General features: G+C 37.5%; 3 protein-coding genes across 15 annotated transcripts in view; 1 reads left to right on the top strand and 2 right to left on the bottom strand.

Moving 5' to 3' along the window:
* mim (missing-in-metastasis) overlaps window positions 1–19,225 on the top strand; it is a 109,519-nt gene that overhangs the window by 22,243 nt on the left and 68,051 nt on the right. For all 12 annotated transcript variants that reach the window (XM_017619999.1, XM_017620060.1, XM_017620013.1 and 9 more), the window contains exon 2: window positions 2,962–3,707. In XM_017619999.1, coding sequence (XP_017475488.1) covers window positions 3,636–3,707 — 72 coding nt within the window. In that variant the 5' untranslated portion in view covers window positions 2,962–3,635. The remainder of the gene's footprint in view (window positions 1–2,961; window positions 3,708–19,225) is intronic.
* The window catches only part of LOC108366082 (uncharacterized), a 39,567-nt gene continuing 36,766 nt past the window's right edge, over window positions 16,425–19,225 (bottom strand). The window contains exons 2-7 of one of the 2 annotated variants that reach the window (XR_001848044.1): window positions 17,919–18,055; window positions 17,659–17,758; window positions 17,334–17,525; window positions 17,030–17,263; window positions 16,606–16,954; window positions 16,425–16,525 (exon numbers count right to left, since the gene is read on the bottom strand). Coding sequence is in view for 1 of the 2 variants with exons in the window: in XM_017620371.1 (XP_017475860.1) it covers window positions 16,679–16,954; window positions 17,030–17,263; window positions 17,334–17,525; window positions 17,659–17,758; window positions 17,919–17,986 (870 nt within the window). In the remaining variant the exon portion in view is untranslated. Of the gene's footprint in view, window positions 16,955–17,029; window positions 17,264–17,333; window positions 17,526–17,658; window positions 17,759–17,918; window positions 18,056–19,225 lie in introns of both variants that reach the window. The other variant, XM_017620371.1, reaches the window with a different exon arrangement.
* LOC108366160 (uncharacterized) lies at window positions 18,846–19,142 on the bottom strand. The gene has a single exon (XM_017620478.1). The coding sequence runs from the start codon at window positions 19,140–19,142 to the stop codon at window positions 18,846–18,848; it is 297 nt and encodes a 98-aa protein (XP_017475967.1).

Genomic DNA, 19,225 nt, shown 5'->3' with positions numbered 1-19,225 from the left:
GCAAAAATACTTTTGTTTGCTGGTGGTGTATGGTCTAATTTACATACAAGCCATCGTTGTTCGCTGTAAAAATGAATATTACGCAATTTTCATGCATGAATTTAATTTAATTCAAACAAAATTTGAAAAAAGCTAAACCTAAAAAATTTAATAGTTTAAATTTAGTTTTTAAAGCCAATGTCGCTTCACTTACATATGTATGTACATATTTGCTGAGCATTATTGCGGTAATCAGTTCCGTGGAAAGTTTTAATTTTTCTTGGTGAATTACGAAGTACATTCAAAGCTGATTGCATCCCACACGCTTCAAAGGTTTTTAAATGCAACGGTTTAAAATACACATAAACATTTCTGTATACAACTTATTTTGTACAGAAATGCATATAAAGTAAGAATCAAAAATAGCACTGAAAAATCAACAGAAAGAAAAGCATTCATATACAACTTACATATGTAGTACATACATACGTACTACCATGTACATAGATGCAAATGTATGTAGGTCACAACGAAACCGTGAAAGTGCATTTATAATTTGTCGATTGGCTGCAAATGCGAGTGCAGCGGAGTTTATTGCCTTTTGCCGCGCATATCGCTTACGCTACGCCATATATGTACATATATATACATTCATACATATGTATATATGTACATAGTGCTATCAGCAGCAGTTATGACAACCGCTACTTTTGTGATAAAAGCTCAATAATTCACACAAAATAGTTTTTTGTTATATTTTTTTTTGTTTTTTTTTTTTGTCCCAAAAATGATGAAAAGGCAACGCCGAAATCAGAAACGCACTTTGCCATTGAACATAATTCAGCATATTTTACGACCGGCAATTATAAATACCAAATGGACTCTAAACCATATTCTTGCTAACCAACAATCATCAGCCGAACAAACAGACGCATCGCAGCCATAATAATTATTCATATGGCGGGCGGACGGTTGTTTTGACTAAACATTTCCGAGTGCATTGCACTTTGGTAAATTTTTTTGTTTTTTTTTTGGTTTTGTTCGAGCTTTTGGATCTTTGTTTTTGTCTCGGTTAACTTATTTTACATAGTTAATAAGTTGTGTAAATGACACTATTATGAAATATTTAATTATTAAAACTGCGCATACTTTTTTATTTATTGTTGAAAATTTGCTTTTAACTACTACACAAATAAGTTACTGTAAATTATTTTTGCGTGCGATATATTTGCATTTCTGTACTAGGTCTTCGAACTAGCGAGGCAGAAAAAACACAAAACAGTAAATATTTTACACCACTCTGAGCCTTATACCCTTTTTCGTAATTTTTTTTTTGGAAAGTGGTCCTCGCCCACTATATTTGTATATGAAAAATCGCTTCATCAATCTGTATCAAATTTGGCGGACACATTGCGCCTGACCTTTTTAAACACAGTCTTGAATGTTTGAAATCGGACAATCTAGAAATATCGCTTTTGAATTTTCGAAAATTACCTTTTTTTTACTTATAACTCTTTCTTCTTAGTTTCTTCAATAGATTTCAAACAATTTGATGAATAATTTATTTTTATGCGTTCAATTTAAAAATTTACGTATTTTCAACGTTGAATGCGCTAATTGCAGCGCAGGGAGCCAGGTTTCAAGAATAACGAATTCTTCAACGGGGTGAAAACTTCAATTAAATTTTCAGTTGGGAATTTTTCAATTCAGAAAATTGATCTACGATTCGTGTAAAGATTGTTTTCCTTAAGAAAAAAAAAATTACTACATATCGATACCTGAGTGGAAGATTGACCTATTTCGGCAGCCTTCTCGAAAACTCCCTATTTCAGAAAACTTTTCAAGAACGCCCTATCTCAGAATTCGTTTCAAAAACGCCCTATCACGGCACATTTTCAGTGTACTTTCAGCTGAGATAGGGCGTTCTTCAACCGAATTCTGAGATGGTTACCAGTCGCGCTACACTTCCGCAGGGCCTGGGTTCAAGTCCGGTTCAACTCAACATCAAAAAATAAGAAAAAACAAAAAAGTTTTTTTCTAATAGCGATCGCCCCTCGGCAGGCAATGGCAAACCTCCGAGTGTATTTCTGCCATGAAAAACAGCTTCTCATAAAAATACAATAGCCGTTCTGATTCGGCGTAAAACTCTAGGTCCCTGCCCTTTGTGTGACAACATCAAGGCGCACGCCACAGATCGGAGGAGAAGATCGGCCAGACACATAACATATGTGTGATAGGCAATTTACATGAGGCGATTTTTCATGCGATTTTTAGTTGAAAGCAACAATCGCCTGGTGTAAACGGCCTTTCAACTAATCGCTTTCAATGAAGTTGGTCGGCTGCCTACTTTCGTTCAACTTTTGGTTCAACTAATCGCCTGTGAAAGTTGAATCATGTAAATTCCCTATAAGCGCCAATCTGTTATTATTATTACGGCCTTATTAGTCTGAAATGTGAGAAATTTTAAAACAAAAATAGTTTGTTCCTTAATTTTAAGGTACAAGGCTACATTCAATTAAGGAATAAGCGACCTTTATTTTAAAATTTTTCACATTTGAGACTACTTTAAGTAGGTAAGTGCAAAAAAAAATGTTTTGAGTTGGGCCACTTCTGCTCTCATGGCCTCATTTGTATGCGTGTATGTCCATACCTACATAAGTATATTTACATGTGTACGAGTCCGTCAGTTTATATACATATATGAACGTACATATGCATGGGCTTAGCCTGGTAGGGGCAGGGGGGTGCTTGAGCCCTCCCCCTAACTTTCAAATTTTCCTTATATATATATAAAATAGTACCCTGAAATGCCAGCTTAATAGGGTCGAGCCCCCCCGCCCCCCCTAAATTTCATTCTGGCTATGGCGATGTACATATGTATGCACATATACACTACCCTCGTTGTATACATTTCAAATCTGTGGTGTCATATCTGTCAGACAAATGATTAATTTATGTATTTGCTCTTTGTTGTCTTTACAGAATTGATGATTAATTTCGGTGCCCGAAAACAGTAGAGCAAAATAACAAAAACAAAAAAGAAATGCGCAAAATAGCAAAGCATCAACGAAACCCAAACGATTCCAACAATTAATCTGAACGAAAATTCGAACAAACTACAAATAAAAAGGAATAACAGAAGATAATAAAACATAACATAACAGCAATTGCGGCTTTAGAGATTGTACTCACACTGCCGAAGAAAGCATCAGTAGCCGAAGTAGAAAATATTAAAAGAACAATAATTAAAAAGCTGACGAAACGTAGCAGAAATAAGAAAAAAGTAATTGAATTAAAAAAAAAACATAAAAATGTCGAAACGTCAAAATAATTCTTCAAGTTGTTTGCCGCGGCTTTTGATACGCGTGATCTTTAGCGAAGACATCAGCGGTTGAGCTAGTCGTTCCTAACGTAAAGTGACTGAAAGTCAAAGTGGCTAATCGTAATTGATGTGCCAATGTAACAGTGGCGAGATCGATCTACCAATGACAAAATCAAAAGAAGCAGCAATTAGTGATTAGAGGACAACGAAGTCTAAAAGTGTTAACAATTAGTGGCAATTATCGTAATTGTTGAGTATTCTCAAAAAGCCGAAATAAAATAAAAGAGTTGTTATATTTTGAGCTAAGTGATCTTGGAGAAGTGAATTTATCAACATGGATTTGAGCTTGGAACGCGATAGTTCCGCGCTGGGCAGTCTTTTCCAGCAGATCATCAATGATTTGAAGGTAAGTAACAAATACATAGCATAGCATGTGTGTACTAAGTATTTATATATATGTATTTCTAAATATCAAGTTCATTCTAGAAAAGCCTTGCTTTTTCCGTACGATTCATACTATTGGACAAAAAAAAAAAAATTATTTCTTCACAGAATTATTCCATTTTTAAAATTTTGAAAAGAGCTTGGCCTTGAAAATACATATATTCAAAATAATGTTGCAGAGCTGGCCTTTGAGCACAAAAACATAAATAAATTAAGCTCAGTGAAGCTTATCAAATAAAGCGCACTTGTGCACAACGGTATTATAACTTTGTTCACATAACGGTTGTTTGTAACAGGCAAAACGAATCGAGATAGTTATAGACAAATATACATACATATACATAAATGATCAGAATGAAAAGTGAAATCGATTAAGCGGTGACTGTCTGTCCGTCCGTCTGTACACACGATAACTCGAGTAAAAATTGAGATTTCTTAACGAAACTTTGTACGTGCACTTGTACGTGCCTTGCTACAGCATACCAAATCGCTGAAAATTTTTTAAATCGGACAATAGCCACACCCACATCCCATATAACGGTAATTTGGAGAAATACGAAATCTTCGATAAAACAGTAAATATTAAAGCTAATTTATTCAAAATTGATGCTTGCAACAATTCTTTACCAAGAAATACGTTTATGATAAAATTTTAGAAAATGGGTGTGGCACCGCCCACTTATGATCACATATATGTATCTCGGTAACCGTTGTACCAATTTGTACCAAACTCGGTATTTTTATTGTGCTTGCCACATAAAAGCAAAACGTTGAAAATTATTGAAATCGGACTAAAATTTACGCCGCTTTTCATATAACGGTAAATTTCAGAAATGCTTGAAACTTCAATATTTCGCAATTTAAGGACGCTAATTTACTCAAAATGGCTTACCATGTAGCGGTAGCTTTCGGAAAGGTGAAAATCATATATTTAATACTTGCGCCGGGTATTTAATGTTCGCCTCCGCCCGAACTTATACTTTCTTACTTGTTTAGGCTTGAAGTGATACACAGCCAAGTGCCTTAATCGTCACCGGCGGTTAGAACTATTTCCGATAGCAAAGACTTCACCATGAAAAACACTGGCCGAATTTGCTAGTCGAATGGACTTTCTTACTATTACTTTGATTAAAACATTGTGTTGAAGTTAAGTCTATGCTAGTAGTACGCTGTTTCCATAGACGTAGTTCCTGCAACGCTTCAGTTGGACATAAAATAATGTTGTCCACGAAATAATAGGAGTTCAATATTTTGCCCAGTTTTTATTTTTCTTTTGTTTGTTTAATGTTTATTAATTTTTTTGTAAAAGTGTTGCCATTATCTAACACAAACCATATAAATTCCAAACTCAAACTTTGCGCAAATATTATAAATACGTTAATTGTAACAACAAGTATTTTTAAAGCAAGCTTTCTAAATATGAACGAATTGGGTGGGACCATAAATACTGGTTTACCAAGTATATCGACTCGTGCGCCACCTATCGGCAAAATTTTTAGTGGAGTTATTCCTTTTCGTGTAGTTAATACGTTCTAAATATGAACCAAATCCGACTATAAATACGGGGTTTTTTAAATAACTCGACTCCTGCGCCACCTATCGGCTTAACTAATTTTTCGTATAGCATTGTCATCGGGTTCTGAGCCAACTGTGAAGTTTCAAGTCTCTAGTCATCGGGAAGTTGGTCAAAAATTGATTGCAAGATTTGCCACATACAGAGCAAGTTAAATAAAAGCTTGTAAAATTAATAAATTTTTACCAAAAACTCCAACTTTTTTTTTAATTTTCAGTAACACTGGTATGCAGCTTTATCACCCAATAACTTTTACTATAATAAAGTGCGAGTTTCAAGCGGCTACAAAATGCCATTGAGTTTTGCAATTTTTTTTTTTTTGTTTATTGACAGTGTAACACATTGCTCGACAATTGTTTTTATATGCAAGAAAGTGCCTAGCACCGCAAAAATGGTGGATTAGATAAACATTAGAGACATGATGGAGCGAAAAAACAAGAAATGCTCCATAGTATCAGTGTCGCGGAGGCGATAAAGATTCTGTGACCTCTATCGATTTCTGTCAACTTTCTTTGTCAAATTAAAGTTCATTGTTTTTTTTTCTTTTGCCTTATCCTTTGCTGTTTTAGACCTCAATTGCGTAGACAGAAAGAAGGCTAGTGTGCATATCCACATCATACATACAGGATGGTCCATATAGTGGAAAAGACATTCCCTTTATTTATTGAACATTAATTCATTCATGTGGCTCCCTCGGCTGGTTTCGCAGTAACACATCCTGTTAACCCAACTTTCCAAGGCCTTGAAGACGGTTTCTGGTACTATCTCACGAATGGCTTGCTCGATATTCGCTTTAAGGGCCTAAATCGTTAATGGATTGTTCGCATTACATCGGTTCTTCAAGGCACCCCACCGAAAAAGTCCAACGGCGTCAAATCGCGGCACCGAGGTGGCCAATTGACAACGTCGAGGCGGCTGATAACACGATGCTGAAACCAAAGATCGTCTCAAGTTCGTGACCGAAATGGCGTTTCCAGCAGCACTTTCAAAAAAAAAACAAAATAAATAAAAAATGGGTCAATGATGCCACCGCTCCAAAATACCCGCTATATGGACCACCCGTTGCATGTGTACATACGCACATACATATGCATATTAATTTGAGATTATCAAAACAAAAAAAATATCAAATAACCGAACAGTGCATGCCGTGTTGGCATGGCAGAGAGTGGGGAGCTCTCGAAGCTACCTTTGTTCTTTGCTTGCCTTTCTTTGTTTATTCTAAGACCTCACAAACTGTACTCAAATTCATATTCTGTGGGCATCATCGGCAAGGCAACAGCTGAGGTCTAAAAAGTCGAAGTAAAAAGTGGTGAAAGAAAAGCACAAGAATGGCGGCGGCAGCAAGGTCATCAGCAGCAGCGTCTTTAATGTGTATTCAACTGTCCGTTGCGCTCGTGTCGCTCGTGTAGCTACAGATGTGTTTGAGGAGCATGTGATATGATTGGAACGGTGAGCGAGACGAACGGAGAAGCGCATACGAAATTGGTAAACAAGACAATTTAGCGTACGTTTTTTTTTTTCTAGCGGACTTGTGTTTTTTTTTTTTGAAATTCGTGTATTTCTCACGCATGCATTACGAATTCTGAACGGGTTTTCAATTTTCTTGAATGCGCTGCGTTTGCGCTGAAAATCAAAGGGTATATGTATGCGGCCCACTAAATTAGATGAGGGTAGGGACTTTTGTTTTCTATTTTTTTTTTGATTTTCAGTAGCCTATTAGGCTAAGAAATATGAATACATTTTTTTTTTGTTAGTCGCACGTAAAATGTAATTAATGGATGTAGCCATGTGGATTTCGACTACACAAGTGAAAATGTTTGCTTATTAAAAGCGTGACCTTCAAATATGTGTGTATATATATGTATGTGTGTTTGTATATAAATTAATTTACTGCCTTAGACGCACTGTGAAAATATGTATACACAAGTTGGTTTTTTGCTTTATTATTTGGCACTTTGGCAAGTTCAAGTTGCAATATTTTTCTTTTGAACTGCCTGCTTAAAAAATATATTTTCAAATATTTGGTTTCTCCACGGTAGAGTCCGACCGATTCAAATTTTTTTTTCAGGTACCGATGCCGATGCTGATTAATCGGCTTACTATAATATATAGTATTGTACTATTTTTTCGGTCAGCGTATTATCTACTGTTGAGACAAAAATATAGTATGCTAATTTCTTCAATTAAAAATATAAATATATTTTAATAATTTGCAAGAATAAATGTGTATTAAAATGAATAAAACCTTTATATTGAAATATATATTTTTTATAGAGAAATGCATAGGAAAAAAAAGATATATACTTAGCAAGCGTTTTTACTTTTGCTTTTAAATAAAATACTATACATATTTAAAGGTACTATATTTTTTCAGCTTTTTTTGAAAAAGTATTATAAATTTCTATAAATTTCGGAACCTAGTTCCGAACCACTTTTTGTCAAGTTGTAACGTATTGTTTTTGTTGTTATTTAATTTTGGTTATCTTTTTATAAAAATATAGGGCATTCTTTAACAAAATTTAACAAAATCCGTGTTAATCCAAGTTTCCAACTTTGTGCAATATTAAAAAAAAAGTCAACAAATTTTCGTAAACATTTCGAGCTTCTTTAAAAATTCAAAAAGATCAACGGTAGTTTTTAACCACTTGATACTTGTACTTCATTCTACAGAAATTCAATGGGGGAATTCATACTCAGAATCTAATTGAAAAAATCGAAATTTTTTCGAAAATTTGTTGATTTTTTACGCAAAACCGCGTATGTGAAGTTGCATAAATCACTTTCCAGAGAGTAAAAACACTCAAATTTCAAAATGGTTCTCTTTGCAATCGCATTTCTGGTTAGTATATTTCAGGACGAATGGATAAGGATTGAGCCAAGAGCTTGTGTGAGCAAATCCAATTTTTGGCAGCAAATGTCAGTTACGCGGTTTTGTACTTTTAAACGACGATAAGTCGTTGATCAGAGTTTTATGGACAGGCTGCTTTGCTGGCTGCACCCTTAAATCGCATAACATTTCTAGTATTCTATTTGCAAAACATCCTTCTAGCCCCCCTGTTTTCGTATTCATAAAGCGATCGCTAAGTTGTAACTGCATCTTAATTGCGCTTGTCTGCCCGCCTGCAGGCTACAGCCGCTCAAGCTCGAGCGCAGATACACCTTTGTACCACCGAACCCATCAACCGAATGCGATCACAGATAATGTCACATTACATTGCTATGCCAAATGTCAACAACAGCGCACAGTTTTTCAGCGGCATTCGATTGTGCGAGATTTCATTTTCGATTAGCTTACAAAACACACACACAACTGAAACAAATTTGTTCACGGCATTTAGATTTATTTGAGAATTGTGGTGCGGCGGCTGTGGTGCACCGGCCGCAAATTGAAAATGCTGCCCCAAATACGTTTGTTATTTACGTGCATACGTCTACGGGCGATAAAAAAAAAAACGAAACGAAAGAGAAGGCGAGATTGCCTACCGCGACGTAAACCATGGCTGGTGCCTCTAATGGTTTTTTTGTCCCATCCTCTACCAACCATTATTGAGTACGTGTGGTCCACTGATTTCTATTTTTTTTTTTCACGATTTTTGTTTGGCCAACGCGCACGAGTACGAGTATCTCTATCCGACAATCTATCCTAATTTCAGCAATTGTTATGTAAATCAACTATCAGAGGCACGCTGCTGCTGCCTGCACCTTCGCAAATGATAAGAACGAGAGAGATATTCATCCGATTTGGTGAGCCAATTTTTTCACACACACACACATTTACATTTTTAAACAGTTTCAAGCAAAATAAAATGGGTGGTTATCAACTTTACTTCCAACGCAGATGCTCCCAAATCAATTTACTGTAAATTAAAGTGAAAACCAAATGCACAAAAATATCAGCAAAGAAAAAATGTGTGCAGCAGGTGTTCTGTGTGTTTTCTCTCCGCTTTAAACTAACCGCACACTTATGTACACTTGTGGTCAGCTGATTAAGTCAAGTGACATTTTGACTAGTTTTGGCTATTTTTCTTTTGTTTATTTAATGTTTTTAATTTTTTTCATAAAAGTTTAGCACCTTTTCCTAACCAGCGCCACATAAATCCACATTTCAAACTTGGAAAAAAAAAATGAAAATTCAACAAACTTTAACATTTGCACGTGAAAAGTTTAAACTTTTTATTCAACATTTTTACTAAAATTTTGGGTATACAGTTTTGTAGTCATTAAATTTTAGTAGGTTAAAGTGCAAATTTCAAGACGCTAGAAAATCACGTTTATTTGTAATAATTTTTAACATTTAATAAACAAAAGAAAAATAGCCAAAACTAGTCAAAATGTCACCGGATTTAATAAGCTGACCACAAGTTTAGTTTACACATAGTACGTATGTATGTATGTATGCTGAGACGAAACGTTTTACCACGAAAAATAACACACACACAATTTTAGTGCTGCAACTATGAAACTTTTTCTCTTTGTGTGTGCGTTTGCACATCGAACTGAATGAACCAGGAAGCTGTTGCCATAGTAAAAATGTCCCCTGATGAACTGATGAACTAACTGACTGACTGACTGTCAGCCCCTGACACGCCGCATTCTGTGCTGCTACTGCTGCTATGGGCTGAGTGTGTCATTGGCTTTAGTTTTTCATTGGTATGGCGCTTGTTTTATACCCGCTATGAGAATACAGAGTTTAACGGAGTGTATTTAAAGTTTTAACGTAGGTGGAATTTAAGTAATTCGGTTAGTTTAGGTGCTTTACCCGATGACAGAATCTTAAAGTCGATAGAGGAATATTTCATCGTAACCTAGTATAGAGGAATGGGTGATAGCTAAGTGGTAATCATGGCCTTGGACCCTAACGCGATGCGCCTAAAGCCGGTTTAAGGCCAGGCTTGTTTGAACGTCAAGGCACAGTGATATCGCAGGAAACTATTTGGCTTTCACTGATGAAAGATATAATGGCATTATCTTTGGACTTGGATAGATGCGCCTCGTGTCAGCTCAGCGTACGCGAAAACCAGGGCATCTGCTACTTCAGGGTCTTTCTGGCAGTAGGTGAATTCTGGTGGATGTATTGACATGAAACTGAGACCAGCTTAAAGCCAGCTAGCCGTTTAACCTCCAGTTAGTCTTCTCTGTCAGAAAACTCTAAACGGCGGCACATTTAAAACAGAAAATTCTTTAATTTCCAATAAAGAAAAATCAAAGCACCCTGAATGGTATAATTACACGCTTTTCCAACTGATTCTGATTGCATCCTTATTTTCCGCATTTCCCGCCTTCCATATAGTTCAGCTATGCAAAGACAGACTCCCCTTGCATTGACATTTTATTGGCGTTGCGCGTTGTATAGTTCCACATAACCTTAACTTAAATTTGGAATGCCATAAATAGTTTGCTTGTTTGTTCGTGGAATAGCAGCCGATGATTTGCTGCTGCTGCTGGTGTCCATCTGATGCTCTGAGCCGTTGGCAGCGCGGTGCCACAACGCTTCACAGTCTGACGAGCAATTCAGTGCGCGACGGTGTTGGCTGTAGGCTGTTGGCTGTTGGCGTTGGCTGTTTCAGCTCTTGATAATTTATGCGTATTTTAGAGTTGGCGTTTGTGTTGCCTGCCGTTGTGCTGCACTGATTTTTCTCGCACTTCTGTTGCTTTTCTTTGCATTAGCTTCGTTTTATGTGGTCTAAGTATATTGCATTATTTAATTATTTGAAGATTTCCACAGCTACTTTGCTGCGATTGACGTGAGTTCTGTGAGTTTGTGCGCCACAGACGACCTATCCATTGAGGAAATATGCCTACACATTTGTTGTTTCGCACGCAATTCCGCTCCGTATGAGCTGACTGACGTTTGAAGTTTACGTTGGGCGCCCAGCTTGTCCAACTGGTTCGTTGGCTGGTTGTTTGGTTGGCTTGTTGTTGGCTGGTTGGCTGATGGTGCTTGCATGCGTATTTGTTTCTACATATTTTGGCCTGAGTGCGAATCAGAGCAGAAAAATAATAGGCCGACGTCAGAGGCACCAAGACCAGCAGCAACAACATCAACAGCGCTGTTGGTATTCTTTAGTTTTTAGAAAAGCGACTGGTTAAGTGAAGGCTAAAACAAAACTATAAATCCACTAATTTGTCGGAGAAACGTATAGCTTTGAATATTTTACAAGAAAAAGTGATGCCAATAGTTTTAGTTATTACTAAAAAGACCGCTGTGGTGGTAATTATTAAAAAGACTTTGAGCTTCATTCTGCGGCATAAAGGGAAAATCTGATAGTCCATATTTAGGAAATAATTTACTTTCCAAGTCCCTAGTTGAGTGTTCTCGCTGAGACTCTCTTCAACCAGGTCAGACTGACAGCAGTCTTGAAATTTTTGAACAACTTTTCTGAATGTTGCAATATATGGAGACACGGCTAACTTAATGGCAGCAACCCTTTCCAGAAGACAAAGTACTATAGGCTATCAAATCCTTCCAATCACGTCAATTTTCGGTTCGCACAGAATCAGCCGCCTGCTTAATACCTAAAATAGGAAAGACGGGCAAACGACAGGCGCGTCTTTCTACAATGGGAGCTCCGCGCTCGACGCCCCAAGCTGCGTTCAAGACACCTGCCAACCTAAGACGTGTAACTGCCTTCGAATAATTTACCGAAGCCATTCTTCCATGCTTACACTTTTCACAAGTTGCGAGTATTATCTAGATTATGGAATCGGTCTTTGGCCGTAACTTCCGTATCCATTTCCTCGCTGGAATTGAAAGGAAAAATAATGTCGTCCTAAGCGATGACAAGATCCCACTTCTTTACAGATATTTCCAAAGTGGACATCGCAACAGCATCTGGTGTCTTCTCTCAGACAATGTCTTTGAGGGAGGCCCGAAAATTCCCAGATTACTGCAGCATGTTCCGGGCCTGGAATACGCAATTGACATAGGGTTAAAGCTTCTAAACGTGGACTAATCTGTCCATATGTCACTTTGACCACTGCTAAGTATGTAGATGATTCAAAAATATGGAATTTGCTAAGGCCGGAATGCTAACTGGACACAACTGGACGCCATGTTCAGAAGTGTCATTAATAGCCAAGTCCAACTAACTTGTCTCCATGTAAAACTAGCTTACCTTTCGGCACGCGATTCAAGCATTGGGTGCCCCTGCTCAAAACTCACCATGGCCGTTACTTTAAGAATAAATAAACATTAAGTGGCCGTGTAAGGTACAAGCATAAGTAAATACATAAATAAATAAATAGTTTTTCCGACGTTCATTAAACCTGTAATTGGTAGACCGTAATAAATTTATGCCAGCAGGCAAGCGAAACTGTTATGGTAAAAAAAGTAAATTTCAACACAGATGCATTAATTGTTTTAATAATTTTAGAAATATTTCGAATGATTAGAAATTCGCTTCACCAAATTGTAATGCCAAAACCCATTTTCTACTTTGGGACGCTGTTCGCAAGCCTTGTAGAGATAGATTTTTATTAACGTGGTCATACAGTGGTTGGCCTTAAATTATTCTCAAATAAAATGACTGCAAGTATTTGAAAATAAAATAAATATTCAACAATTTTATTGAGCTTGGGGCCGTTTTTTCTTAAAAAATATTGTGGAAAAAGAACAACAATTTACAAATATTGAATAGAATTTTTATAAAGCCAAAAGTACCTTAAAGTTAAAATATTCTAAAAATAGAATTTAAACCTAAACCAACAACAAACAGCCACCACATGAACAAATTCGTAGCCCTTCATTGTAGTTGGGTTGACCAAAGCAACAACAGTTTACCCGGCGAACTTAGCTCAGCGGTTTAGACCACTGGCTTTGACAGCAGCCAAAGTTGAGAGCTCAAATCCAAGTGAACTTGATGATGAAGATGTCTGATGAGGAGTTGTGGTGATCTACGAAATATGTAGAAGCTATAACGTTTTTAACTTTTGGAAATTATTGTTATTTTTCCAAATTTTTTTTACGACTTCAAACTCAATAAAATTGTTGAATGTATAAAATAAGTATTTTTAGCTCCAATTCCTTTTCACTTCAAGCCATAAAAAACATCGCTTGTATTCCGTCGCCACCGCCACCGCCACCGAAGATCACTACAAACTGACACGTAGTATGTATGTATGTATTCGTGGTTGTTACCAGCAAATAGAAAGGTAACCGCTGAGGAAATAAAAAGTAACCACAGCTTTCGTTAGCAGCTTGAAACATTTATTAGACTTCAGCGAATAAGTAGGTACTAACGCCATCATGACTATGATATTCTTCATTATTTTCTGCCACATCATCGCATTGATGACGATGATGATTATGATTGCCGCCGCCATGAGCCACCATTTTGGCATCAGGGCAAAACGATTAACCAATAAAACTTTAACCACCAACGTAAAATTTAACTTTTGTACATATGTATGTACATACTTTCCTGCCTGTAAGTTTATGTCTGTGGTAGCAACAAACATCAGTGCGGTGTGGTGGCAAGCCAGAAAAACGTATGAAATCAGCGAATTTTCTGCTAGAGTGAAACGTTTCGTTGGCGTTGATTGTACATACATACATACGAGCTACTGCTCGTCGACAGTTGGCTTGCTATTTTACCAATTTTTCGTTTGTTTGTTTGTTTGAATGCTCACTTTTTATTTATATATTTTTTAAGTTGTGATTTATTTCAGTTAATACCTTCGGGGTGGCACACACATATTTTTATGGCTTCTTACTTTGCGTAATTTAATTTGTTATCAGCTCATTTTGTACATATGCATGTATGTATGTATGTGGGTATGTGTGTGTGTTATATGTACGGTTACCATATTTATGAGCGCCGAATACGGGACAAAAAATCATTTTGCAAATTTTTTCCAAACTGTTTTCCCTGAAACAGTATCCTTATAGTAAACATCAAAAATTTTGTAGGATAATTTTCTCGAGATTTTTACCCGTAAAATTTGTTAAAAAAATTCGTTAAATTTTAGTATAATAAATAATAATTTTTGGAATTTTTTTTAATTTGTTGAGGGTGTTCCGCATCTTTTTCATACAAAGTATGTATGTTCGACCATTTTTTTGAAAGAGAAGCAAATGAGCAGCACTTTCCACTCGCACTTTATTATACTAAATTTTCATGAGTTACAAAACTGCAAACCAAATTTTTTTATAAAGATTCTAATTAAAAAGTTTGAAATTTTGGCGAAACATTGCAGAATTAATTTTTATAGTTTTTTGCACAAAGTTGGAAATTTGGTATTATTACATGGTTTTTTGTTAGGAAAAGAGCTTTACTTTCATAAAATAAATAATAATCATTAAATAAATTATGGAAAAATAGCCAAAAATGCCGAGTCCTAATTTCTATTTTGGGCACTGTATGTATTCCTCGATTCGAATCATTCATATTAGAAAATAATAACTGTTTATAAAGAAAATTACGATTATATACTAACATCACTTAAAACTTGTTCATATGCATGCCATTTTAATGAGCTGTTAAGGCGTCGGAACCCCGAATAATGGACAAATACAGGACATTAAAAGAAATACAGAACATTTGGCGTCCCGTATAAAATAAAGAAATTACCAGGACAATGGGTCAAAAAAGAGGACTGTCCCGTATAATTAATACAGGACGGATGGTCACCGTAGTTATATGTACATATGTATATGCACGCTAATGAAAAGCTAAAAGCTAAAGCGAAAAATGAAAAATGAAAAAGGTGGTTTTCCTCCACTTTTCCGGTAGCTGCGCTCTCTTCCGTTATAATAACTTTTTAAAAATTATGTGGGCAACATTTCAAGCGGATGGTGGGTGCATAATGTCAAAAGAAGGAAAATGAGCTGTTTGTGTAAAAATTTTCCTTCTAGTCCCTAACTTTAAAGGCCAGTTGTTCAGCGCACGGCTGTGATTGAAACTTAGTTTACATAAACGCTCGAGCAGGCTGGTTTAAACTAAGATTAGCCAATAAAATCACGGCTAGCTGTTCAATTTAAACTCAGTTTACGTAAACTAAGTTTGCACTGCCACTGAAAAACTGGCCCTAACATTTCAGTACCTACTTACAATCTTAAATTTGGCGTACTTGGGTAATACCTGGAAATTCTTTGTGGTCGAGGTGCAGGCCAACCTTGGCAGACGGCAGTATGATTTCACTTTTCACATCGGCTTTCATAGCTGTAGAATAAAGGCAAAATAGCCTGGTTACAAGTACATACATAAATGTACAAAAAAAACATTATTAAATTGCATCTTCAATGATCTCGGTATTCTACAACACTTATCGACTTACTCAGTGGTGGCGGCGATAGAGAGTTCTATGGAAAGTATGCCGAGGCAATATTAGAGTTTAGTGCCTAGTTTAAATCGTTGGTGTTTGGGCACTGAGGCAGGAAATAATGTCCTTCCTGAGAGGGTCTCAGTCAAACCATGCGCGGATTTTGTTGCACCACGCACCGGCAAACGAACCTACGAGGTTTTTGTGCGGGGACTGTTTTGCCACAATGAACCACTGCGTAATTTGTACTTTTGGTTTTAGCCAAGAATACCAGGAATCAGGATTCACCCGGGTTCCGCTCCATCTCCTCTTCTTTTGGGATAATGAAAGCGTAGCTTCGGAGATATGGGTGAGTCTGTGACAGCGAGATGCTTTCTGACGCACGATGGGCTCCTAATCGTTGACACAAAAGACGTTACCGATGGTTGGGCTTCAAGAATTCTTCGTACCCGTAGTATTGAAGTACTTGCGTTGGTCCAAAACTGCCAGGGTTGGTGTCTATTTCAGACAGCATTTTTGCGCCATCCTCCTACTTGCCGAAACGGTCTAATGCCATACGGAACACCACACAAAAGGATTTTAGTCGGATACTCTCACCCCCAGCCCGCTGGAATAATCTTCAACTACTAGTTAACTCTTTTTAGATACAAATAGCACAGTAGACAGTAATTCTAACAAAACGAATTCGGAATTGTGCGCAATTGCATTAGAATGATATTTATTGAACAATAAGTAATTCATACTTCATACCGCAAGCGAATTGCAGTGAAGTTAAAAGCAAAAAGTGTACGAGTGAAAAGAGAAGCGATTTTTTTTTTTTAATTTTACCCTTCGATGCGATGACATATTTCGTTTTTCTGCAAAATTTCAACTGCCATTTCATTACAAGCAGCTTTTGTGTCACGTGATAGCTTTGTTCGCATAAGCGGCAATCATTCTGCAAACTGAGAGAAAACAGAAATGCGCCACAAAAAATCGATAACTCAACTGATTGTGTCAGCAGTGCCGTTTAAAATATGCTTACTCAATTCTATACTATTGAGACCATTCCCCACGAAAGCACGACTTGTGTGGTATTTCCTTTATTTTTGGTGCCTCTAAAAGGCCCTCACTCGCACCAGCTTCCTGCGCTTTCGCCGCTCTCTTCGTTGCCGCCAAAAGCACATACAATTGAGAGCAACAAATTCGCCAAAGAGTTTCACCATTGTGTTGAAGGTCATGAAGCTAGCGCCCAGGAAGAGGCTAACCGCACCGCCAAAAGAGACCACTAACTGGTCAGAGCTGAAGACCACACGCCGACGTATGCCTCGATAGGGCAGACTAAGTTGGATAACGACGGTGCGTTCGAATTTCTGGCTGAGAAAACCCTCGGTCTATTCCGGAAAAAGAGAGAGAGTGGAAGAAAGCTGTATGTGCCGTTAACGATTTGACTTGCTTGCTACGCTTACCTGTAAGAAGGGCGAAAGGCTTTGCTGCAGCTGCACATAGAACATATACTCACAGAGCTGAACGCAATCGGTGCAGTTTGTCTGCGACCAATTTTGACGATGTAAACACAGCAGCTGATCGATGTTGCAAACGGGCAGATCGGGCGCCACAACATAGAAGTGCGGCTTGCACTTACACAGCTCTATGGCTCTGTGAATGCGACGTTCCATGCAACACAAAGCTGTGGTGTAGGTCTGTGAAGACAATAAAATTTCTCGAATAAAAAAACGAGTTGTTTCTCATTTTTAGTGATTTGGCGATCACCTCAAAATACAGCAGATTACTTTCGTCCGGGTAGCGACACTTTCGATACTCTGATGGCAAATCGCGCACCTCATCTTCGGCGCTGAATGAGCTAATCTCCAAGTCAACGGTCAAAACTCTGCCTGGTGCAGCTGTCTGGTAGACGTTGGTTATATGGCCGGGCGAAACCACATCGTAGGGATTGTGCAGATACTGGAAAGAGAGAGACTTGGGTTGTTGAGAAAGATATTCGCATAGATTCAAAAAAAAGAGAACGTTAAGATCACGCAATTTTTTCTGTTAATAATAAATATTAGGCCCAATCAGCAGTTAGACTAACACATACCACGAATACAGCGGCATCGTCTGGATATTCTGGATATAGCTTCGTGTTGCAAATGCTCATGAAAAGACAGTAGTGCACAGGGCTAACTTCCATAGTTTTTCTAAAAATAAAGGTACATATCTCACAATTATCAATACAGAATTTGAATAAAATGATAAGTAGGATAGGGTCGCAAACTCTAGTGCTAAAATTTAAAAAAAAAATAATTATAAATATTGCAAAAAGTAAGTTTTTTCTCTGTTAATGCGTAATCAAAGTACATTTCTCCATTGGGATTCGTGTATTTATTGAGCTGCGATGTTGTACGACACAGACCAACCTCAGTCATGGCCAGAGCGAATAAGATGTTTTTCGACTTCGATAGCAATCCGTCTGCTTGCTCTTCAGGTCGCTGCAACTGTAACGAATTTAAGAAAATGAAATATGACTGCTTAGGTGGCAAATGCTTTGAGAACGTGTTCCTAAACTGTACCCGCATATATTCCGCCACGATTCGATGGGTGGGTGGCAACCCCATAGCAAGGACCCTTCTAAACTAAATCTTTCTCTATCTTTTCATGTTCAGTTAAAATTCGTTAATTTTTTTTTTCAATTTCAATAGAAATATGAATTGATTTCACAACATACTTCAGCTAAGTCATTCTAATTGAGTATAGTACATCCAGTCAATTTTTTGTATGCATCTCTGGCCGATTCGGCTGAGAGAATGTAGAATAAAAATATCACAAAAAAAGGTGTGTACTTTGTAAAAGTGCCTTGGCATTCTTTCCAGAAATCAAATATTAAATCATAAGTGCGCCTAGACTCAAAATGGTGGTTTCTCTAAGAGCAATGAACGACGTCTTACAGATGGGTGGCCTCGTAAGCTTTACTTTTTCAAACAACGGAACCCTTCTAAATACCTACCTACTCTCACACGACCAAAATTATTGGTAAACTCTTTTCGTGACTTCTCAAGTTCTCACCTTCACCAACACATCTACATAATTCACGTTCCATAGCGTCGAGTCATTCTGGTATGGCAGCAAAGTGCTCAAAGAATCGTAATGAAGTACGTTGAGCACTTTCAAGAAATCCGAATAATACTCGTATCGGCGGGTATCGTTGGGCGAAAGGTGCCACAGCCTAAAATGGAAATTATTTGAGTCGCTGTGGGAAGATTGTTGTGACTTGCTCCTCGTTATTTCTCACTCTTCGATAACTTCGCGTTCCGCTACTTCGTTGCGAAAGTCACTGCACATGGTGATGCCCGCATAGAGGAAATTCCTCTTATCCCAAGTCAATTCTGCAGCGAATACAATGGGATTCTCGCGAAAACGTTTCATTTGATCCAGACAGATGTAAATGGAGTAGTAAGTGGCCGCTATGACGATGCCCAACCAAAACAGCCGCTCTGCCCAGTGCAAGTCCTTGCGCGTCAAATATGGCAAGCCATGTATGCCAGTCTCGGTTAGGTTGCGCCTCGCAAAGGTGCCACATTTCATTATCGTTTACAACTGCGAGCGAGAAACAATGATGGAGACTGGCTGACTTAGAATGAACTACTGCTGCATGCTATTGCGTCGGT

The sequence above is a fragment of the Rhagoletis zephyria genome, unplaced genomic scaffold (genome assembly GCF_001687245.7).
Source record: "Rhagoletis zephyria isolate East Lansing unplaced genomic scaffold, Rhagoletis_zephyria_1.1 Rzeph_scaffold_00038, whole genome shotgun sequence".
In the NCBI taxonomy this organism is placed as follows: domain Eukaryota; kingdom Metazoa; phylum Arthropoda; class Insecta; order Diptera; family Tephritidae; genus Rhagoletis; species Rhagoletis zephyria.
This window is presented reverse-complemented; position numbering and strand designations above follow the sequence as displayed.

Excerpts from the sequence above, each read along its gene's own strand:
- LOC108366160 (XM_017620478.1), bottom strand. The coding sequence starts at position 19,142 with ATGAAATGTGGCACCTTTGCGAGGCGCAACCTAACCGAGACTGGCATA.